The following is a 25,370-nucleotide window of genomic DNA, read 5'->3' as shown; positions in this document are numbered from 1 at the left end:
TCCAAGAACAACTTAATATAGTATAAATAATACTATCGTTTGGACAAGGGGTTTTGGTCCTCACAGGTTCTGAAACAGCCTAAAAACTTTATATGTGCATCCCTGTCATTTGTTGAAGAAAACTAAATTCATGAACTTCATTAGATACTATATAATACATATGTAGAACTTACTTTACAAAATAATATCTTCAACTTCTAGAGCTACTTGAAAATGGTATATAACCTATTATTATTTCAATTTTAACACTATTATATAAATGACAATGAAGTCTCTGTCTCTAATTTCTATTTTACATCCTAAGTGAGGATATAGGAAGAAATTAGTGCCTGTTTCATTTTTATCCATGAATAGACTTTTAGCTCATTAAAGTTGGGAGGGAATGTCTTCAAAGGCAGCAATTCTTTTCTTTAAATAGTTTTATTCTAAGGATTTCTTATTGTAATAGATGTTAAAACATTTAAAATATAACATTAGGGCTATTTTTATCTATCTAAAGTTTTCTTTGGATACTTCTGAGCTGTTGCATTTATTCTCTTGAAATGTAAAATTAACATCTGCACTGCAATAAATTGTAACACAAAAAATTGACATTAGAATATACTCTTATTAGCAGTAATTTTTACAAGGTGATTTTAGCACTTTTTATTTCAAACATGGATAACTTTTATTTTTCAACTTAATTTATTGTTGGGGTGGTATAGAAAGAGGTTATAGTTACATTCTTCAGGTAGTGAGTATGTTATTCCTTGAACATAGATATCCCTTCCCATGCTTTTTCCCCCACTTTCCCTCCTCCCACTTCCTCCCATTCATCTTGTTTTTCCCCTTTGCTTCCCTATTCTCAATAAACAAGTGAAAGTATATACAATACACCAAAGTCAGATAACGTGACAGTAGGGGATGAACCAAAGGAGGAGAAAAAAAAGAAAAGAAATAACTCCACATAATATATTAAAAACAACAACCACAAAGATAAACTTCTTGTTTCCACATCCTGGAATTCATTTCACTTACCCTTGTTCTCTGTGGCCATATGCACATAGGTTTTGAGCTATTGTAATTCTCTGCTAGGAGAATCCTAGACTTCTACTGATTATTACAAATGAGGGAAACCATGGAGCCTATGTTTCTTTGGTTTTTGGCTTAATTCACTTAATATGATTTATTTCCCAAGTCTTTCCAGTTCCTTAAAAATAGGGCAATGCCATTCTTTCTGGTGGCAGCATAGAATTCTACTGTGTCTATGTGCCACATCTTCATGATCCATTCATCTACTGAGGGGCATCTGGGTTGGTTCCATATTTTAGCTATGGAAAATAAGTTTTTAGCATTTTAACTAAAATAAATCTCCATTTTGTAGAATTATCCCGTGCACCATAAAACAATGCTTTAGCTTTTCTATTTATCAACTAGAATAACTATTACTGGGAAGGGAGGCATATGGGGACAAAGAAACAGAGAAAGTTTAAAAGATGAGTTCTACATTTATTTTTGCAGTCTCAATTTCTTAAAAAAACCTTTCTAAATTGAATTATTTATATTTATCCAACTTACAGCTTGATAGAACATTTCTTTGAGTGCAGTATATTGAGGGTTTTACCTAATACTAAAAAATATTCCTAATATGTTCCATAGTCCTTGCTTGTTTTCAATTTAGCAGTTTGATATGCTCTCCTTATCACAGTTTACAAGGTCTTACATCCATTGTAGCACAGGGTCATCTGACTGAAGAATTTTTTTCTTTTTTATTGCATAAAAAGCTATAGGAATTATATAAGGGTAGCTAAAAGTAAATTAATAAATAAGCAATCAAATGTTACATTTGATTTTTTTCTCATTTATAAATATTTTATTGAATAGAAATGACAAATTCAAGATATTACAGAACATGTTTTACTTAGATAAAACATGTAATAGAGTTCAAACAACTTGTAAAATATTTTCAATTTATTTGTTATGTGCATAGACATTCATGTGCTCAATAAAATATATTGGACTATGGTAACTGATGACATCATTAGTTCATTACCATGATGGAAATTCTTCCACCCTAAAAATTTCAAACCTAATTGAGTTGACCATGTTTAAAATATTTTAAAATAGGCACTGAGTGCTCATGCTTGTAGCCCCAGCTGTTCATGAAGCCGAGATCTGAGGTTTAAAGCTAACAAAAAGCAAGGAAAATATATGAGATACCTCCAATAAACCACTCAGAAAAAGCTGCATTGCTCAAGCTGTGGCTTAAGTGATAGAGCCCTAGTATCAAGCAAAATAAACTCAGGGAAATTGCCAGGCCCAGAATTCAAAGCACAGGCCTGGCAAAAAATCAGTATCTATATCTACATCTATATCTATATGTAGCATATAATGTAAATATTATTATGATTACCTTCAATATGTGATGTGTAAAGAAACTGTAAAAATACATTTTAACCACATTTCATGGCATTAATGTATATGTGTTTGGATGAAGCAATTAGAATCACCATGTGAATATGGTAGTGAGTCAATAAACATTTGAAAGTTAGAAATAAAATATATACTAATATATTATAAATTTGGATTCTTTAACATTTTTCTAGAATGTACTAGTAGCAGATGGTAACATTTTAAATTAAGGTGATGATGATGGAGGTGTTAGTGATTACTCTTTCTGTGTACTTTTCATGAAATAGTGAGGAAAACACCCTTAAATGCTTCTTCTAAGTATTACCTTTACAACTTCTGTTGAAATACTGCAAATCCGATTATAAATCTTATAAATTATGGAATAATACTCATCATTCTTAGGAAATGCCAAATAGTTTCTTGGGAAATATGTCATCCCACACTACATGTGACAAACGTTATCGGCATAAATGTTGGTGCCTTTACAGTTTGTTAGATGTCTCCTCAACCTGAAATACTCTCCTTTGTACCACTACCTCGAAGGACTCATCCTGCATAGAACAAGTTGATTGTTAAATGGTATAGTACATTTATGTCCCCATACAAACTTGCTGGAGTTTTCTCCCCAACGTGCTTTGTACATTTAATATATTCACCAGATCACTACATCTCAGCATTTTCAGGCCCAGAAACTAGATTGTGGTTCTGAACACTTCTCTCTTGCTCGCTTTTTTAAAACGATGTGCTGTTGCCAAGAACTACATATGGTGAGCAGCCTTCTAAAATACTTCCCAAAGTCTTCTGCAACCCTATCTTTATACCCGCATGTCCTTCTGTCCTTATATGTCATCTGGAATTAGGAGCTCCTTTCTCTTGAACAGGAGATGGCACAAGAGGTGAGATGTGATTTCAGAGATTAGGTTACCAGAAAGTTGGCTTCCATTTTGCTGATGTCCAATCTCCCAATCTTCTTGGACCATTTGGTCACACTGACTTACACATTGTGATGGCTAATGCTATTACACACACACACACACACACACACACACACACGGCAGCTTGATGCAAATCTGAAACTTATGTTCAACATTCCATAAGAAACTGCAACTTTATGAGAGAAGACTTAGACCATATAGTTTGCTTTAATCACAATCTAAGAGTTAGTTACATTAAAAAAATAAATGTTATTATCCTAAATCACCAAGTTCTTGTGTCTTTTGTGATATAATACAAGTGGCTAATAGTCCGTAAGTAATTAATTTCCTATCAATAAAGACAAGTTCCCTTCTCTGTGTTCTTACACATTCCTTCCACAAACATACACACTTTTCCTGTGATAACATACAAATATGATTCACCAATTAACACCAACAGTATGACTGATCACTTTAGGACAGCTGATATTTTCTGTACATGTTCCATTCACAATTGCAATGGTCCTATTCATTCTTCATCTCATCACGTCTATTAAATGGTTGGCTTTATCAGGATTCTCAAATGCAGTATGACTTATGCTTCCTGGATCATTTACTATATTGACTACACTCTCCTAATTTTCCCCCATTTCTCACCAATGAATGGGAGATCAAAATAAGTCATTGGATTAAACATCTTAACTTGAATAATTACAATGATTAAATTATTTTGATAAATACCTGCCTTGAATGTGTTTATTGCCTTTGGAATGAACATAACAGAATCAGTATATTCTCACTTGTCAGAAAGCAAATTTTCATTCATCAGCTCCCAACTGGTATAAGAAATAATGATAATGACTTAATTTGAAAAATTTCAAGAAGTTTGGTAAATCATATATTTATAAGCAATTTACCTATAATTAATAATTGATTAACATATTATTTAAAATTTTATTAACTGAGGATATGAACAATACTAATCAAATGATCTGCTGCTATAATTGTATGTAAGTTATTTAATAAACTTCTCAATAAAACAGTAGTTTTAAATTATTTTGATGTAAAGGGAATTATGAGGAAAGATACCTCACAGTGAAATAATTTGAAATTGTGTCTGAATAATGATTTAGCTATACACATTTATTGAGCACAAATGGAGATCTAGTTAATATACTAAGTATTTTGTGATCATATTTTAAACGTATTCATTTTTATATTTGGAGAATTTGTGTTTTCTTTCTAAAATGAAAAGTGATTTATTGTTCTAGAAAAATAATCTTCTTATTTACCTAAAAACGTAACTTCAATTTTGATCATTTGGTATGCAAGCAAAGCAATCACTTCAGAAAATTCTGCTAAAAAAACTTTATGATTAAATCTTCTATTATTTAAAGATCAATACTGTGGTGAGTCATAAGTTCCTGCAACTCACTTGAAATTTGCTTATTTATAAACTTCCAAAAATTCAGCATAATTTTCCATAGATAACACATTAAATTAATTACTTTAGCTAGTAACTTTTTACTTACTAGTCTTGAGAGTTACCACTGCTAGTCTTGTCTTAATCCATAGCAATAAAGTTTTGCATACAGATGGACCTCTACATAGCAAATAAAATAGATGTATAATTGATATTGAACTTGAACTACAGACAGTATTCTTACAATTTAGATATTTCTATACCTTTAAAGCTAATATCATTCATTAGCTATCAAGTAAAAACTGACAACATAAAAGATTTTCATGTAGAAAACAAGATCAGCATTGAATAAGAAGTACAAAAAATTCCTTTTACTAGAAAATAGTTGGCATTGAAGTCATTTTGTTAAGCCCAGTAAACCTGACTGAGAAAGACAAATACAAATGGTTGTATGTGGCCCCTGGATTTTAATTTTAAAGAACATAGAATTAGAAGAAAGAATACTTTCGAAGAAAAAGATAACTAGCAGGGAGGGAAAAAACACAAAAACAGTAAAACATTGGGACAAAGTGTGAACCAATAAAACAGTACGACTCACTAGACACTACACTGAAAACTAACTTCACAAGTGGGGAGCAGGGGTCAAGAGGGAGAAAAGTGGAAGAAAATGAAGGGGTGACATTGTTGAAAAACAAATATACTCATTACCTGACTTATGTAACTACAGCCTCTCTGTACATCAACTTGACAACAAAATTTAAATTAAAAAAGTAATTAATACAAATAAACATGCTCAATGTTTATGTTACTTATATGAGAATGCCTTGGAGAAATACATTACAATGTACAAAAATGTTTATAAAATTAAATCTCAACTCAATCTCATAGTATGTGTAAAATGATCAAATATGGATTTTAATAAGGCGTTTCATAGATAGTGCACTTATTTCATAACAAAACCACTTTGTTTGATAATTAATATGAGCCAACAAATAAGATTTGAGTGTAATGTGTTTATTCTATAAACATAAAATACATTATAAATTAATGATATTGATACTAATTATGTTTATCTAATTATACTTATTACATTTGTTATATAAATACTAAAATATATGAGAAACGTTATGTAAAAACTTTTCTGATAATTTACATAAGTTAAATTTCTGAAGTTCTGCTCGTCTATAATTCTCAAGGTTAATATCATAAAAATTGTGAAGTAGTAATGCATTAAAAAGAATGATTAGAATTATAATAAGATTATTTGGACATCCAACAACAGCAACACTATTAATGACTGCCTTTTAATTAATTGAAGTGTGTTCAATCACTGTAACATTCCATTTCACCTGCAGATTTTATAGAAAGGTCAGGACCAAATCATATGCCAGTGCAATCTGCAATATGGTGTACTTATATGATTTTGTTCTTGGCAGAACAAGTATGGGCCATTAATTTCTTATTCATTCACCAAGATGATACTCCCGTTCTGCTGACTAATTTGATCAATGACAGCAGTTAGATGCATCAGAATATGAATGATATTTTTAGTAAAGTGCATGCAAACCAAATAAATATCCACTGTTAGATCTTATTATAGAAATTTTAAATATCAAATGATGTTTTATTTAACATCTTTATTCTAAATACATATATATATATATATGTTCTTTCACCAAGTAGAATTCCTTAAAGGCTCTGAAATCCATCAAATAGTCCTTGAATAGACAAGAAAATCAGTTCGATATCAACTCTAAGAACATCAGATTAGCATCACTTTTATTTTATTTATTGTAAAGATGATGGACAGGGTGGTTAGAGTTATATAAGTAAGGTAATGAGTACATTGCTATCTAAACAGTTACTCCTCCCTCATTTTCACCTGCTTACCACTCCATACTAGCCTCTAGTGAGGGTCATTGTTGCATTTGTCTTGTATATAAGCTAGCCTGGTCAGTGGAAGAGCTTAAAGGGACCCACAGAAACAGCAGGACAAAGGATGAATTAATGGTATCCCCTTTAGACTATGCTTATATGGGAATCATAGTTCTAAATCTCAGTTCAGCCAACATTCTTAAAACTTGTAACTTGATCTTCCTAGATAGGTCTTCTTAACTTTTATTATGACAAAAAATATAGTTCTGAAGTTGGAGCAAGATGTATAATATCATAATGATAGATAATTAATCAAAAGATTAGTTCAATTAAAATTGATTATTTGAAGTATAAAGAACACTTATACTCTTGTTAACTATTACACATTATTCTATTTTGTGAATGGCTTGAAGCTCCATGTTCCTCAAAATAAAACTGGATCTTATTTTTTTTTATTTTTACAACTGTCCTCCTGTCATGATATCAGCAACCACTAGGTAGAAAAAGACTATTCACAGCTATAAAAGAATCCATGAATAACCCACAGATTTTCTTAGTACAAATATATACACATGTTTTGTGGGTATATCAATATAAAGAAGAAAGTTAATTATGCACCATATATTAGTCACTTAAAATAGACGATTTGCCTATAATTCAAGGCTGAGAAGACTGTCTCAGGTTATTTGTTATTTATTATATCCAAGATAGTAGAAGGAAAATAATGTGATTCGTGAAAGTCTAATGTAACATGATTTATGACAAAAATTAGTGTATCAAACTTTTTCTGATAATAAAGGGTTTTTTTCTGTATAGTTGAAATCCTTTGCAAATCCTCTGAGAATGAACTCATTGAAAGTTAGCATAAAATTACTAAAGATTAACTATTTTAACTAAAAAAGAATGTAACATTATAAGGAAGAAAGATTCCATCTGTGAAGGGACACTTCGGGAATACACCCTGAAGAGAATAACAAATATTTCATTTCCCTATCATACTTCTGTTCCGAAAGTTAACTTTGTTATCTTTTCTATGAGCCTACAACAGCAAGGAGCACTAATCTGAATAAAATCATAAGGGAGAGAAAATATGCTGTAGAAGAAAAGCTAAATAATCCCTTTGTTTATCTGTGCAAGGACATGGAAAGGTCTTCAAGGACATATGGACACCAAAAAAGAGAAAGGAACTTGCTCAGATGATTGCACACAAGGAGCATGGGGGTAAAAAGCCATAAGCTTTTTTAAAAATATTTTTTATTGTAATTAAAAAAAGGGTTGCATGATACTTGCCAAATAGAAGGTGCATTAATTCACATGTATTGATACCCTTTCACATGTCTTGGTCCCCATCCCTCCCCTCCACACCCCCATCTTGGTTTTCCTCCGTTCCCTATCCAATTTCAAATAACCAAATACAAATAAATCCAATATATCAGATAACAAAGTGAGATACTGTACAATATGAGATAACCAAGGGACAACAAAAGAGATGAGAGATAACCTAGTACATTAAGGACAATAATCATTCATTATATGGCTTTTGTTTCAGTATCCTGGAGGACTTTTCAATTAGCTTCATACTATATGGCCTTATGTATCAAGGTTTTGCTCTATTGCAGATCTCTGCTAGTAGAGCCCATGGTTTCTACTGATTATGACAAATGAGGGAAACCATTGAGCCTAAGTTCCTTTGAGTCTGGCTTACTTCACTTAATATGATTTTTTCTAAGTCTTTCCATTTCCTAACAAATGGGGCGATGTCATTCTTTCTGACAGCAGCATAGAATTCCATTGTGTACAAATACCACAACTTGTTGATCCACTCATCAACTGAGGGACATCTAGGTTGGTTTCATATTTTTGCTATGGTGAATAATACTGCAATGAACATTGTTGTGCTAGTGGATTTAGTATGCCCTAGTTTCTGGATGTTTGGGTAAATGCCAAGTAGTGGAATTGCTGGGTCATAGGGGAGCTTTATGTTTAGCCTTTTGAGGCACTGCCATACTGCTTTCCATAGTGGTTGAACGAGTTTGCACTCCCACCAACAGTGTAGTAGTGGTCCCTCCTGACCACATCCCCTCCAGCATCTGTTGTTATTCGTTTTCCTGATCCTGGCCATTCTAACTGGAGTGAGGTGGAATCTTAGAGTTGTTTTGATTTGCATTTCTTTTATGACCAGAGATGTTGAGCATTTCTTCATGTGTCTATAGGCCATTTTTGTTTCTTCTTGAGAGAAGATTCTCTTTAAGTTTTTGGCCCATTTTTTAATGGGATGGTTGTTACTTTGGAGATTAGTTTTGGAGTGATTCAAGGCTTTTTATAATTGTGTGGTTTTACTAGCTCTCGTGCAGTTCGGATTCTGGGAGCCATAAGAACACTTAGTTTAGAGCATGTGCTTTTTGTAGCAATACCTTCTAGCTTTAACAGCAGTGACACCAACAAAACATTTTATGCCCAAAGAGTGATTTATTCCTGTCTTCTCACTCCAAAGGAATCGACATTCCAATTCATGCTGACTCTTTAGTTCTGCAGCTAAGTTAAACAACTGCCCAGAATTATAGATGACTTAAAATAATAGCTCTTTCCTACTTCTAGTGGTTTGGGGGTAGAAATCTACAATGTGTATCTGGTTTGATATTCACTTTACAGGGTTGTGGGGAGACTACATTATGACCTTCAGCTTGCAAGTGAACTTAACTAGACATTCACCAGTAGTGCAATACTTCAGAGAGACTCGTATTTCTGGAAGCCTGAGTTGAACTAAGATGATCACCTGATCATCCACAATACATGACCTCTCATATGGCAGCCTCAGGTAGCTGTCTTACATTGCAGGACAGAAATGTAATGGTAAATGTTGAATAAAAAGAGGAGAAAATGCATGTTCTTTACGTAAGACTTGCTCTTGAGAATCAGAGGATCCTACACAAGTGTAAAACATATCATATGGGAATCACTGGGAGAGCAAGGGGAAACAAGATGACAGAAATTAAATATGATTCAAGTTCCTCACAGCATATATGAAATTAGAAATGTTATAAAGCATGTAAGAAAAAGCATTAGAACAGGTTTTAGTCAAAGAATATTTTATGCATGTGTTTAAATTCAACAAGCAAAAATCATTGTTCAATAAATAAATACTAAATGTCACAAAGTTGGCCAAGGATATCATTGAGACTAGAAAGTGATTTCTGACTACCTGTGGATAGACTAAAGACAAGGTTTTTCATTTATTTGGCATCACTGAACAGAATCTGAGAAGAAAGCATTCATCAGATTTTTCATAGTTTTCTTGCTTTGAAAGATAAAACTAGCTGCCAAAGTATTACAAATTTGCAACAGGAATGAAATAAGAAGGCAAAAATAGTATACTTTGAAGGACTTTTCTAAAAGTTAAAAAGCAACATCAGCAGAAGTACTGGCAAAATTCAGTTCCTTAAAAATGACTATGTCTAGGGCTAAACATTATCACTTTTACTCTAATATATTACTTGAGAATGATAGAGTGATCATATCAACAGATTCTTGTCTGCACCAATAAGTAGTCCACAGAGAGACTAATTTTAACAATCTTGTAGTCTGTGAGCACCTCTAAAGTATTACACTTTAAACTCCTAAACATTCCAGTTATATTATTAAAATGGACTATACTGAAAGGAAAGAGGAAGAGGAAGGATAGCATTCAAGACATTGTCATCAATTTCAGAAAGCATTCTAGAATGATTATTTTTCCTCTCTATAACTAACCAGTCACTGACACAGACCCCAGGACACTTTGTGGAAGAAAACTGAGGTCTCTGTGAATGTTTAAATGTAAGAAACAGAAAGTGGTGAGGTCACATACTGACTGGCCCTTCTAGGTAGTCATGAAATCTTGCAAACAGGGATCACTGGCACTTGTCACAATTTCTTTGGACTTAAGCTGTGAGGAAAAGAAACAGGTTTCATAGTTTTCCCAGGAGAGCACTCAGCTGTCAAACCAAAAATGAAAAACACCTCAGCAGGGGCTCGTTTAAGAGCGTTAAATCCAAAGAATGGCAGGATCGCATTGATTCTGTGCATGCCATACTTACTAACTTTACTTGCAATTATGGAGAAATTATATTGTGCTGTGCTTTCTCTGTCCAGTAATTCATTAGTGGCGATGGTTCCTTCAGTCCCATCTACTGCAAAGTAGCTGTCCCCACCAGTCTTCCAATCTATGAAGTACCTGCATGTGAAAAGAGCAATGCAAATGTGTAATGATTACACATTAATCATAATGGCAGTTAGGCTAACTTGACACAGTTCCTTATTTTTTTTTCTTCCTGTAGCTATTACCCGCCTTGCAATAAAGAAGAGTGTAAATGACAGCTTCTTTATTGCAAAGTCAGTATGCTCAAGGGGAAACTGGAAATAATGAAAGATTTAGTACTCCTGCTGTTCATATTATTTTAGGGTCTTGACACCTTGAAAGCTCAGCAGAGACTACAATTCTAAAGCTGACCATGGGTTTCCTTAACCTGCTGAATATTAAAACTCTTCTGAGCCATAAAAAATTCTGTAACAGTGAATGTGGGAAGGGTTAAGGTAAGGGTGACACCCGCAAACAGCTACCAAAACCCTAGGCTAGAACAGAGGTAGAATCTTGCTGTACAATGAATAGGAAACACACACACACACACACACACACACACACACGCGCGCGCGCACGCACGCACACACACACAATCATATAATGCAAAGTAAAGGAAACATTATCCAAATATGTAGTGATACACAAAATATTTATTTGTTCAAATACATATAAAAGGATTACTTTGCTTATTAACTTACTATATCAACACATCGTGCTAAAAAAACACTACTCTTCAATACTTAGTTTTGTTATTATCTGATACTTGATACAGATAATGCTGATTTGTATGAAGTAACTGAACTAGAAAATTCAAGGAAATAAAGAATTAAATGGAAATTAAATCTGCTTAATCTTTGTTTAATTTAAGGTATATGAACCAGTAAGGTCTGCTTTCCAAGCATGCTAAGATTTCTTTATGTTTTTCAAACATTGCCATATGTTAGATATTGTTTATGATTACTTTGACATTACCTTGTTAATTCATACAGAGTCTTATGAACCTATTTAATCTTCACATGTTGCATAGAGGTAAACTAAACCATGAAAATGTAAAAAATAATTTGGCCATTCTGACATAGCTTCAGATTTATGATAGTATTTGGAACATGTCATCAATAATTATCATGCAAATATTATTATATATTCTTACAATTTTAAAGATAACCATTTATAGGAAAAGGCTCTTTAATCATGAGGAAAGATGTACCTACATTTATCAGCAGAGAAACAAAGAGGTCATTCAATATAGTGGCTAAAAGCAGATGACATTGCAGACTTCCAATTGAAACTTCTAGGCCAAAGAAAAGTAGAAGGACAGAATTCCTTTGTTCACCGTGAAAAATTTGTTATGGAGTATGTCTGAAAATAACAAATTATAATTTTGCCAAGTTTGTTTTTTGAAACTGTAATGCTTTCATGTTACTGCTAAGGAAAATCAAAGCTAAGTTTCCTTTACAAATTAGATGTATCACCTTCCCTTGCCAATATTTGCTACTAACTCATTTCTCAATGAAAAATTGCTGAGTATTATTGGCACAGTATATACCATGCTGTTAGGGTTTTGATACCTCAGCTTTTCAAAGAGAGATGGGAGTGTTTGGTTCGATTTTGTGATGCTGTGATTTGAATGTAATAGCTTCTCTCATAGGAATTCTCTCAAAAATATAAAGAACTTACATAAAATAAGGTACTGAGATGAGGATTTAATTCACTAGATTAGTGTTTGTTTAGAATGTTTAGGACCTAAGTTTAACTCACAAATATGTTTATATTAACTCCATGTGTATATACATATATGTTTGTGTATGAATGTTTGAGTGTGTATATATTCAGCATGCAAAAATCCAATATATTTCAAGCTTAGTTAGTAAATTTCATTTGGTTAGTTTAGTCTATTGTTAACATAGAATTTGGTAAATATAAATTATGAAATATAAAATAAAGAACATAAAATTTGGGGACAGAAGTCAAATGATATGTAAATTGATTCAAATTATTAATTTATATTTTTATCATCTTCTATTGTTTGGAAAATAACATTTGCTTTCCAGTATGACCAGGGATTATTTTATAAAAAATAAAATGAGGTTACCCCTATGCTATCTCAGTATATTTGTACATTTTACTTATTTGCATTGGATTTTTTTTCTATCTCTCTCATTCTGTTCACAGCATTTTACATCACTTTTAGTATAAAATCTCTCTGATTCATGAATTGTGGCTAAGTTCTGGTGCCATCTGTCGTATACATTATTTCCAAATTGAAAATACTTGGACTATGGAGCATCCACAAATATCTCTAAAGTACAAATTATATAAACAAGTAACTAAAACTGTGCTTGACATAGGGTAGATTATGCTTCTCTGTTAATCACTATTTTATACTGCAGAGGTTTCAGAGCTGATTTTCATGAGATTGGTCACCCACAATTTTCTGTAAATCCCATCTATCCTAGAGACAGAGATCTTGAGGAATATAAATTGAGAACAGCCTACCTAAAATGTTAGCCAGACCCTATCTCAACAAATAAGCTAGACAGGCAGTCCTCTGGCACAGTTATGTGGGAGGCATCGTCAGGAAGGGACCAGTCTAAAGCCAACCCTACCTCAAAAACTGAAAATCCTACCTGAAAAAAAAAAGTAAAAAAAAGGTCTGGAGTTTTATTCCAAGTGGAAGAGCTCCTTCTTAGCAAATTGGAAGTGAAAGACCCTGAATTCAAATGTAAATACTTCCAAAAGGAAGCAAACAACAAAAATTTCCAAATACAAAGCAGAGAATAGACTGCCCTACATATCCCCTTCCACAACAACCCTGTGAAAGATCAGGTAAGCTCATGGAAACAGCAAACACAGAACACATCAAATAAGTTGGTCTTTGTAATTTACTTTTCAAAACACGTTTTCACTCTCTCGTTCTTAAGTGAGAATTCACATTTGAACTCAATTTTGGTCCTCAGACCAAAGAAAGATGACACATCGCTCACATTGCCTCAAGTTATTCCAAGGGCACAGAACTGAGACAGGTTTCAAGTGGTATGAGAGCAGCCAGACTTTCTGATAACTCCTAAGAGGGGTGGGGGATCAATTATATCCACATATGTCATGAGTTTTGTGAGTTAGGTGTTTCTCATTAGAAGCAAGAATAGGGATGATTTCTTTCATATAAATTAGCATTTGTCAGATACTAGGTCCTGTGACATAAAACAATTTTTGGAAAAATGACAAAAATTCCACTTGGAATAACAATATTTCTCTAAAAGATAATCTTCCTTTGCTCCTCATCCCCAAGGCAATGTCTTTAACATTTTCCTTACATGGGAAATGTTGTATCTTCCTCTACTATAATCTTTTGGAAGGTGTTCTGTTATTAATTGATTCTGTAAATACTTTGGTCTCATCGCGCTTTTATCAGTCTTCTGAAAACAGTCTGGAGAAAATTAAGCAACATAGCGTGTTACATACATTGAGATGTAGCGTTCCACTATGCAAGTAAAAGCTTATCCATTGAACTGTTAGGGATTTGTAATCAGAGTTTATTTGCTTTTTCTATTCTGTTTCTTATGACCTTTAACTTTCTTCAACAGATTCTTAAGTTCATTAAAAAGCTATCAGCCTATTCACTTGGTGTTTCCTAATTCTACATTTTCCAACATCAAATGTAAGGGGCTCAGGAACAAGACTGATGAAACACATACATATATATTTTAGAAAAATCAGTGTGTCAATCTTTTTAGAGCCACATGAAGCACCCTGTTAATATATATGTATACATGTACATGTGTGTGCATGTGTGTGTGTGTGTGTGTGTGTGTGTGTGTGTGTGTGTGTGTGTATTTACCTAAAGGTTACCTGCAAGTAATCAGGCTGTACTGTTTTCATGCAGAGTTAACATCTAAACCTCATGAGGAAACTGACCAGTGATAATTTTTCTTGGTTTCCATAAAACACAAATGCTTCTTTGTATAGCATTTGCTTCCCTGATCACATTGGTATTAAGAAAATAAAATACATGTCAAGAATTGAAAATCTGTATCTTTCCAAGATGCATGTTGCAATTCCAAAGCCAAAGCCGACGATATTGAGAAATGGGGAAGTGGTTAGGGCTGCTGAGTGATTGTCCCTGTAGGAATCACACAGAGCACTCTTTTCCTCTCTGCTGGGTGACAATGCAAATGGAAAAGGATCATATCTAAGAAAGGAGATCCTCACTGCACATTGAAACAGCTGCCATCTTCATTAGAGACTGTGAATTATCCAGAATACCCTTTGTATCACGCAAAATATCCAATGATAGAAATATCTGTTGCTTAAGTGACAAAACCTGGCGTGCTATAATTTAGCAGGATGAGCTGTGGAAGACAGAAGCTGACATGGAGCAGCAGGGTGATGCTTTTACAAATGCCATGAAGCGCAGATGAAGATTTTGAATGGGGCAATGGGCAGAAGTACTGGAAATTCTTTTGAATTGTAAATGCAAAGAGTGATCCTAGCTAGAAAAAAAAAAAGTAGTTGGTGCTAAGTGTTCAGACTTCCTGAGAACATGGAAATTATCCTGAATGGAATGGTGATAGAGTACAGATTGCAAAGGCCTTTGTGATGGGGTGTGAGGAGGATATTATTGGAAAGTGAAAAATTAAGTTCTACTGTTCTTGAACAGAGAGCACTTTCAAATCCTGAAACTAGATATTTAGCTGATATGTCTGAGAAAAGTGTTTGGGAGAAGCTTAGTTTGTCTGACAGCTTTAGGGCAACTTGTCGGAACTGATAAAACTATCCAAAGAAAAATTGTTTAAAAAAAGAAAAGGAAAAAAAGAAAGAAAGAAAGGAAGGAAGGAAGGAAGGAAGGAAGGAAGGAAGGAAGGAAGGAAGGAAGGAAGGAAAGAAGAGGGCTGGGAGTTTGGCCTAGTGATAGACCGCTTGCCTAACATGAACAAAATCTAGGTTTGAGGGGCCAGGGGTTTGGTCTAGTGGTACAGTGCTTGCCTAGCATGCCCGAAGACCCGGGTTCGATTCCTCGGTACTACATACATAGAAAAAAGCCGGGAGTGGTGCTGAGGCTCAAGTGGTAGAGCTCTAGCCTTGAGAAAGTCCAAGGACAGTGCTCACGAGCCCTGAGCTCAAGCCCAGGATTGGCAAAAAAAAAAATCTAGGTTTGACTCCTTGGTACCACAGAACACTTGTGCTGTGGCTCAAGTAGTAGGACTCTAGCCTTGAGAAAGCCCAAGGACAATGCTCAGGCCTGAGTTCAAGCCCCAGGACTGGCAAACAAAACAAAATAAAACAAATAGAAAGACAAGAAATAGTTGCGCAGAGAGCAACATTTAGTGGTATTTGGCTGACATTTTTAATAAAGAGCCAAGGACTTCACCTGGCCAAGAAAAGCCACTGTAACCATGAGGATTTAGTAACTAGAATTAAAATAAAAGAGAGACAGACAGATAGACAGATACAGAGAAGAAAATAAAGGAAATACAAATACAGAAAGACAGCCAGTGTCCTTAAGAATTATGGGACCAAAGCATAGAAGATATATCATGTACTATTCTTCAAGTCATATGAAGAAAGACCCTGAAAGCAAGTCAGCATCATTATATTATTAGACTCTTCAGGTCTGATCGCTTCCACCTTGGTTTTAAATTAGAGGACTAAAGCCCTAGAAAGCCCAGAGAATGGGGTGGTCAAAGGCAGCCTCAAATGTGACCTTTGCACAGAAATGTGGCCAACCAAGGGTGTACAAGCTGAGTGGTGAGACCACCAGTGAGAGAAGTATGGGGCAATGCAGGAAGTCCCAAGTCAGCATCCCTGCCTCAGTGCAGCAACTTTCAGACCCACAGACACTTTTCCTTAATACAGAATTTCAGAGTTAGAGACACTAGTCTTGTTCCTTCTCTTAGAGGATACTTAGATGGGACATCTTAGTTTAGACTATAGAATAGAAACTGGAATCATTTAAGACTTTGGAAAATACTATGATGGAATGAGTGTATGCTTTTGCCTATGAAAAGCACATGGATATTGGTTAGCCAGAGTGGAATGTTAAGGACAGAAATTTGGGTTCTTCTCTTTCACAAATTCATGCCATGAAATTCTCCCCTCCAATTTGATGATTAAGAGATGGGCCTTAAGTCAGGAAAGTGTAACCTTCACAAATTTATTGGTGTGTGATCAAAGAACCTTAGAAAGATCACAGTCTTTTCTGCCTTATATTGTTATTAAAAATGATCACATGCTAAATAGGATACTGCTTTTTATTAGCATAGGATTTACTGGCTCCTAGAACTTGGATTTCCCATTCTCTAGAACTGTGAGAGTCATTAGTCTCTCTCTCTCTCTCTCTCTCTCTCTCTCTCTCTCTCTCTCTCTCTCTCTCTCTCTCTCTCTCCATATATATATATACATATACGTATGTATGTATGTATGTATGTATGTATGTATCTGTGCGTGTTACTGTATTCTGAAACAACTGAGATAGGAATAATATCATCTTGAGGGGATGGCTTCAGATGGATGTGATTAGAAAGGCATTCCTGCTTTCCAGGTGTTTCTTAAGATTTTCCTAAATGCAGTTACTGTGCAATTCCAACATGGACTGGTTGATATGGTTTTGTCATTGCTTAGTGACATGAATTCTTATGAGAGGTCTATTTTTCTCTATATAAATAAAAAGTTTTTTTTTCTTTTGAAAGCTTCAAGAACAGAGCTGTAAATCAATAGTAAAGCACTGGTTATCATATAGTGTTCTGAGTTAGAATCTCAACAACAACAAGAAAAATAAAAAATCACGCAGATCCTCAACATTGATTTCTTAATCAGCTCATGTCATGCTAATAGACAACCCTGTAGTGGTGAAAGTTTTAGAAAGAAATCTCCATTTTGTTTTCCCCAAATTGGAAAAAGGTGTCAGAAAACACACAGCAGAATGAATGGGGATGAGTCCTCAATGTATTGCACGATCAAAGAATAAGTGATAAAAAGGGAAATGTCATCGTTCTGCAGTATTGCCAGCATAGTTTGTAGAGTTCATGAAATTGAGAGGGGTGGGAAACAGAGAAGAAGAAAAAGAGGGAGGGAAAAAGAACCACCGAATACACACCAGACACAGTTGTAACAGTGGAAAAACATACTTCCCCACCCTCTACGTTTAGCAGGGATTTATTTCAGTACAGAGAAAAAGAGAAATGGAACAAAAGGAAAGGTCCATTTCCCGCTGCGCATGACAGGAAAAGGGAGTAAATACTCCTTCTTGCAAACTGTAAATTGTAAAACATCTCCTTTTATTCCCCAATTTAAGGGAAGGAGAGATATTATGATGATGTATGAGTATTTATGCTGTCCCAGACAGCGAGTCTGAATCTCACTAATCTTAAAAAATCATACTTGGAGATTGTTATTAAAGGCCTTTGAGGTTTGTTGACTGCAAACACCTTCTCCACTCAGTGACCCCCATCCCGTCCTCCGAGATGCCCTGTCCCTGTCCAGAGCCCTATCGTGGTAGCCATCCTCAGGAAGGTCTGATGGTTTGGTTTGGGTCTTGTTCTGCTGACACAGTGTAGAAAACGAAACAAGCCAGCAGCGTTTCTTTCCCCACCTCACAGCACTGCTCCCCACATCCAGGTCCTGGGCGGTGACAGCTCCTATGATGGTCCCCACGGGCGTGTCCTCGTACACCTCCATCGTGTAGCCCGGCTTGCTGAACACCGGCGGCTCATCCACGTCCAGGACGGTGATCTTCACCGTGGCTGTGTCTCTGAAGGGCCCGGCAGAGTGGAAGCGATGGTCCAGGTGGACGTTGGAGGCCTCTACTTTAAACGTGTAGGCCTTCTTTGTTTCAAAATCCAAAGGCTGTGGTAAGGCAATAATAATAATAACAACAACAACAATAATAATAATAACAAAGTGAGGAGACACATTTGTGTGGAAAGGTGGCAGAAGCGATGGACAGGGCTTTACATCAGAGGGCAGGATTGGCACCAGTTACTAGGGACTCTATAGCCTTCTGGTGTTTCTATTCCTCGATGAGGAGTGGATCAGGGAAACCAACGTTGGAAGGTAAGTCTCTGGGCCATTTGTAAAGTGGGTCTGTTGGATGCAGTGAGGTGAGCAAGTGAGTGTGCTTGTGGAGTTTGAAGGTCTTGTTCTATTTCAAGGAATAATGTGAAATCAGGTAGATGAGAGAATTTCCCCGCTGCTGTCCAATCCTGACACCTAGCGGCCAAATGTATTCATGAAAAATAGAGGGAAAAGAAAATGGACATTTCAGAGGACCCTGCATTCTATTCACAAATGAGGCATAACAACAATACGGGGATTTTGAACGAGATTTTTGCTTCATTAAAAATCAATACTATTTAATTTAATATATATTATGATTTTTTGATCCAAAAAGTCTTTTGTCAAGACTTAAATGTATACACAGTGGTGATTATATATATATATATATTTTTTTCTATCTGTATTCCCAGAATGATATATAAAATGTGTGTTTCAATGCATTGTCAGGTATATCCACAAGCTGTGGCTTTAAACATGTCTCATCAATGTAAAGGAGGCTTCATCTCACAAAAAAGGCAAAAGAAATAGTGTAGCAGGATTTACATGCATAGTCACAGTGCTAGGCTTGAGATGGCTCCCATAAGGGAAAGTATTCTATTTCTGAAACACGTTGTTAGGATGGTGCTTTGTTTAAGTGATTCACTAAAGGCCATTAGCTCTGACTTCTAATCACCACAGAAAGTTGAAGATAACAAACAGAGCAATACCATAGTGATTTTCTGGATCCTTTGAAAGTTTCTGTTTACTGTCATGATTCCCTAATTTGCTAATTGCAGTGTGAACATCTGTTCCTTTCCTTAGTACACCTGAGAAGTGTAAAGGAGGGTTTTTTTCCCTTCCCTCTGAAAATACGAATGTTGCTTGAATATTTCCTTTGAGCCAAGACAAAGAAGCAAGAAATGTACTGGAGAATGTTCAAAATACTCTCTGCCTGTTCTGGAATTTACTCGCAGACACTATGTGTCTTTCAAAGAAGCCTTCAGTAGGAGGCATTATATTTGTTTTCTTTTTATTTATTCCTTTGATCTAACTTATTAAATTGTACATGTTTTGCGTGATTTTCACAGATGATTTCTTAGATTTTTATGTATTTATTCATCTCATACCTGTAAACAAAATAAATTTCCTTCTGTTTTCAACCTTGTCTATATAGAAAATTTAGATTCTCTTCAAATCAACAAAGGAAAATAATTGTAAGTTTAGTGATTGGGTTAATAATATGGCCACTTAGTGCATTCATAGAAATATATACCTAGAAAAAAAAGAGAAGGTAGAATCCATGTTGTTTTGTGACATACAGAAATTTTCACTGTTGTCTTTTAGAAAAGGACTCAGACTACAGGAAAAAAAATATTATTTGCAAGAAGGTAGCAAATAATTTTGATGCAAAACAAAACAAAACAAACAAAAAAAAAAAACAATGGTAACTGCTGCTACTGAAAAGCTAAATAAGCTAAAGACACACAGAGATAGGCTCTGGTTGCCCATACCTGTAACTAGATATTCAGAATGCTAGGATCAAGAGGATTGCAGTTCAAATCTAACCTAAGCAGAAAAAGCTATGAAACAACACCTCACAGCAAAAAGCTGTGCTGGAGGCTCCCTCCAGTAAGAGAAGAATCAGCTGAGCAAGAGAATCAAGAGAGAGAACAAGGCTCTGTGATCAAGGCTGGTAGTATCACATACACTTATACAGCAATTTTTGTGCTAAAAATCCTTAAATTCTAATTAAGCTTACTCTGATTATTTCACTCTAAATGTATTTTATCTCAGAAAGACCACTGACTTGTTCTGGTTCATATTTGCTTATTTATTGTTTTTCAGGACCAAAATCAATTTGTCTTAGAATATTGACACTGATAATCTCCTTTCCTTGTGGCTCCCTCAACTTTCTCTTAAATAATGAAATGCCCACAAATACCTGTATTTGGTAAACTGATCCTAGAAAAGATCACAATTTAATTTCCTACCTAAAGACATACTACTACTGCTATCTGAATGAACTTACTGTCTAGAGGATGTACCGTACCCTTCACACGAGAGATGAGAGGAAAATTCTGAATCTTTTTAGGTTTTCCTTCCCTTTTCATTTTCTTTCTGTCTTTTTATACCAAACAGTTCTATGCCTTTTATGAATCCTCACCTAACACACCAATCAAAAAATTGGTGTCAGAGGGATACTGAGAGAAATATGAAAGAACACTTTTGTACATATGGATTTATTTTTCCAAGTGAAGACTTCCATCTGCAGTGATCAAAGAACTGAATAAAACTGTGAGGAAAATACCACAATAATATCCTAAGTCACCCTACTTCTTTCTGACTGTCCTTGACCCCTTGTTATTACCATTTAACAAAATGGTAGCGCTCAGTGAGAACCCAGAAGCCACAGTTTTAGCTTTTTCTCTGTTTGACTTTTACTCAACATTGACTAACTTAAACATTTCGAAGGAATATATCCTGAAGTTCTAACGAGTCAAAACAAATAAGCAGAGAATGACGTGAGTGACATGGGTGTCGAGCAAGAAATATTTGGGAGAACAACAAGTGAAAGATGGAATGGCAAAAGGAAAGGATTTGGGAGCAATTATAATTGAAGTAGTTGATGTACATGTATGAAAAATATAAAAGGCCGTTGAAATTAGTTAAACAGTGGTGAGAAGGAAAAGAATGAGCTATGGAGGAGGTAAATTCTATCAAAAGACGTTAGATTTATATTTGGAATTACCACAACTAAATCCTTTGCGACAATTAAAATATGCTAATTTAAAAGCCTGGTATTTCAAGTCAATATATGGTAAACAAAAATTGTTAGAAATTGAACTAGTGGGCCAGGAGTTTGGCCTAGTGGTAGAGTGCCTGCGTAGCATGCATGAACATCAAGGTTTGATTCCTCGGTACCACATACATAGAAAAAAAGCCAGAAGTGGTGCTGTGGTTCAAGTGGTAGAGCTTTAGCTTTGAGAAAGCCCAAGGACAGGGCTCAGGCCCTGAGTTCAAGGCCCAGGACTGGCAAAAAATATTGAACTATTTTCCCTGTGCAATGCAATATTAAAAGGTTGAAACATGATTTTAAATAGTAAGTCCAGAAGTCCTTGACACTGATTAGAACTCGTTCAATATTATGAACTTTCCTAAAGCTGCAAGAAGATGATTATCTAAAATGACTAGTTGAGCAGATCTCTGCTGCAGTATGTGTTTCTATAAAAAATATCACTGAGACTAGAAGCAATTCATATGCAATAAGAGACTATGCAATAAGAGACAATTACTATGGTAATATCAACTGTGACAGAGGTAATTTCTCTAAAGTATGTGTCATGGTAGGGAGGTGAGAGGGAGAAACTAAGCAAAACATTACACTTTGCTTCTCTGATTTTAGCACTTTCTGTTAAAAATGATGTAGCCTCAATCAGAAAGTAACTATAAAATGTGAAAGTAACAAACATTCTTTTCATTTCAAAGGGGAGCAGGGATTATACACATTAACTATTGAACATGAACCTCCCACAGGCCTTATCTTAATTCTGCATAATGTTTAGTGATTATTGGGAATATCATTATAAATATATTAAGTGATTCAAGTAATAGTGACCATGAAAGAGAAAATTCTGAGATGTCTCCAACGTTTCTCCAGTGACCCCTCTGCACTTGATTGGATTAATCTGCCCATGGATTTTTTTTTTTTTTTGGTGGGATTGAGTTGTTTTTGTTTTGTATATTGTGTGGCCTATTCATTTAATACTATTGCTATGAAATGTTAGGTTTCATGGCAAAACTAAATTACATAGATATCACTATGATGCTTAATTTCTTCAATTTGAATTAGGACAGCCTTTCTAAACAAATGTAGCTTTGCTAGGAATAGTAATAAAAGTGATTTAGGACAATGCTTGAAGAAGTGATCTTGTGAACACATTAGCACAGGCACAAATAAGGCAAGTGCCTAACAAGTTTCATTTCTGTAGGAACTAAGGCTATCATAGATAGCTAAAAAAACATTTTTTTCTTTTAAATGAGAATCAAATGAGAAACTAGAGACTACCAACACATGCTTGAATGTCCACAAATTTGACATGGAATCTCAGTTTCATGAATACAAGAAAAGGCAGGAAGCTTACAAAGGAGGAGGAGGGAACCACTAGTGTATATTTTAAAAAATATGAGAATATCCAGAGTTACTGAAATTTATGTCTATGAAAGAAACAAAACCGCACTCGAGTTAAGACTGACGCTGTGCACTCGAGTTAAGACTGACGCTGTGCAACTGTACAGACGCACAGCCCTGTGCAATCCAACTGGAAGAGCCGAGTCAAGTCTGCAGAGAGTGGCTTGCCCTACTCTGGTTTAGAAGAGACTGCCCTGTGCCAGAGGTGAATTAAACGGGCCTCGTGGAAATACTACTGGGTGAGTGGAGTATGGGCCCTGTGGATTTGGGTGGAGCCTGGACCCTGCGCTGGGGATACTGTTACCCGTTCTAAGTGTCTCACACAGGGCAATCTGATGGAACTTGTAAATGTTCTGGGGCGAGCTCAGACTTGCTCAGTAGTTGCTTTGTCCCAGTCACCAGCTGACCCCTTGCAACTCCAGTCCATCCAGCCTCCAACTACTGTTGTGAACCAGAAATGTGCCATCAACCAGACGTGATATTATGTTATGGTCCCTCTGTGTCTGCAATGAGTCACTAGAGAGTGAAAAAAAAAAGTAAAACCAAGAATAAGCCAAAATTAGTATTAGAAAACCAAAAAAAGAAAGAATAAAGACCATAAATGAATGGGCCAGGAGAGTAGCCTAGTGGTAGAGTGCTTGCCTAACATGCAGGGAGACCTGGGTTCGATTAATTGGTACCACATATACAGAAAAAACAGGAAGTGACACTGTGGCTCAAGTGGCAGAGTGGTAGCCTTGAGCAAAAAGTATCCAAGGAAAGTGCCCAGGCCCTGAGTTCAAGCCCTAGGGCTGGCAAAAATAAAAAAGAATAAAGTGTAACTAAAGGAACAAAAATGTAATTTCAGCTCCTTATATGCATTCATCTGCCTGCACTGGTCATTTTGTATGGATTCCAATGATGTTTTCCTTCACATGCAAAACCTAGGGTTATTTTATAGGACATGAATAAAGTGGAGGGACATTTGGGAGTTACCAATGGGAGACAGCACAATACATTCCATGTATTGTGGAAAGTTCATGACAAAACCATCTAAAATTTATAGACAAAAATTTTAATTGAGTTTCTGAGGCAATATAGCAGAGGGGTGACAATGACCAATGTGCCCTATAGGAACATATGAAAATATCCCAGTGAAACCTGTCACAATGTAATCCATACACACCTGTGGAAATGGATCTGTGACATTCATGAAGTCACAAAGAAACAACCCCTGCTACCAACCAGTAAGCTTAGATAATGAGCACAAGCCCTAGATCAAATCCAGCCCTACCTACACCTACTTCTTCCTCAAGGGCAGCAAATACTACACTCATCTTCCTGAAGTAGGGCCATCTTTATATTCAGTTGTTGCGCTTCTTCAGTTTTTATGATCAACATGTGTGACTTTTAACAATACAGCAAAGCTATCACTCCGAAAATACATCCTTTGACAGTAAGATTCTACCCTCTGCAGTGTCTAGAAGATCTGCCTTGTCAGTAGAAAAGGAAACTGTCAATGGACATGAGTGAACGAATGATGTAAGAGGGGATATAATGGCACTTTTTAAAACATGAACCAAGGAGACAGACCTCTATTAAACTGCACCACAATGAAAAGACACTAAGAACAAACTCTTATAAAGGAGGTTTATTGTACCAGGCTGAACACTAAAGATAAGTTGTTCAGAAGTATTATTTTGAAAAAGAAAGTCAAGTTTTCCAAGGCTTAGTTTTATGATCCATAAAATAACTTCTTGTGTGAGGGAAGATGTGGGAGAGTGTGCATATCTCATCACTGCAAAAGAATTGATTCACTATTTCATTAAAAAGCAACTGAAGCCTATCGCTCTCGCTAATTTTGTGGTGCTGTGGTTTCATCCTGAGCTTTGCAGACAAGAGGCAAACAGTCTGACACTTAACTACATTCACTATACTCAAGAGATTATTTGATATAGACAAAGTTTCAATGAATCAGTAACAAATGCTCCTTTCATAAAGGCAAAATCAATGGAATGTGCACCTGTTTTGAATACAAGGTTGAATTTTAACAAAAAGTCCATGACATTTCTTTGAAAACTATTCAAATATAATCTTATAAAGCTGATATTTTGAGGATACCAGCACCTTATATTATAATGTGTCTACTCTGTTTAATGGATCAAAGTTCAATTTATAAAGACCACTAAGCCTCTGTGATATGAGAAAACTATTGATTCTGTTTGTCTTTTGAAGAAATGGAGTAAAAAGGCAAAAGTGCCAAAGAAAATAAGTAATTTTGTAAGAAAGTACAATTACTAACCAAAATATTTAAAACATATATGTCCCATGTGGTTTTATTTTGCTTATTGAAACTATTTTAATCAATTTAATTTTGGGGAAATGACTCTTACATAACAAATATTTTGTAATACTGAAAAAACTGGAGTGGTTTCAACAAACCAGCTT

At 35.2% G+C, this 25,370-nt stretch overlaps 1 protein-coding gene across 2 annotated transcripts in view; it reads right to left on the bottom strand.

Moving 5' to 3' along the window:
• The window catches only part of Cdh12 (cadherin 12), a 785,868-nt gene that overhangs the window by 9,692 nt on the left and 750,806 nt on the right, over positions 1-25,370 (bottom strand). For both annotated transcript variants that reach the window (XM_090332101.1, XM_090332100.1), the window contains exons 9-10: positions 18,312-18,565; positions 10,680-10,816 (exon numbers count right to left, since the gene is read on the bottom strand). In XM_090332101.1, coding sequence (XP_090188227.1) covers positions 10,680-10,816; positions 18,312-18,565 — 391 coding nt within the window. The remainder of the gene's footprint in view (positions 1-10,679; positions 10,817-18,311; positions 18,566-25,370) is intronic.

Source organism: Megascapheus bottae, chromosome 4 (assembly GCF_031878675.1).
Source record: "Megascapheus bottae isolate mThoBot1 chromosome 4, mThoBot2.hap1, whole genome shotgun sequence".
Classification (NCBI taxonomy): Eukaryota; Metazoa; Chordata; class Mammalia; order Rodentia; family Geomyidae; genus Megascapheus; species Megascapheus bottae.
The sequence above is the reverse complement of the archived record's forward strand: the minus strand, read 5'-3'. Positions and strand labels throughout refer to the sequence as shown.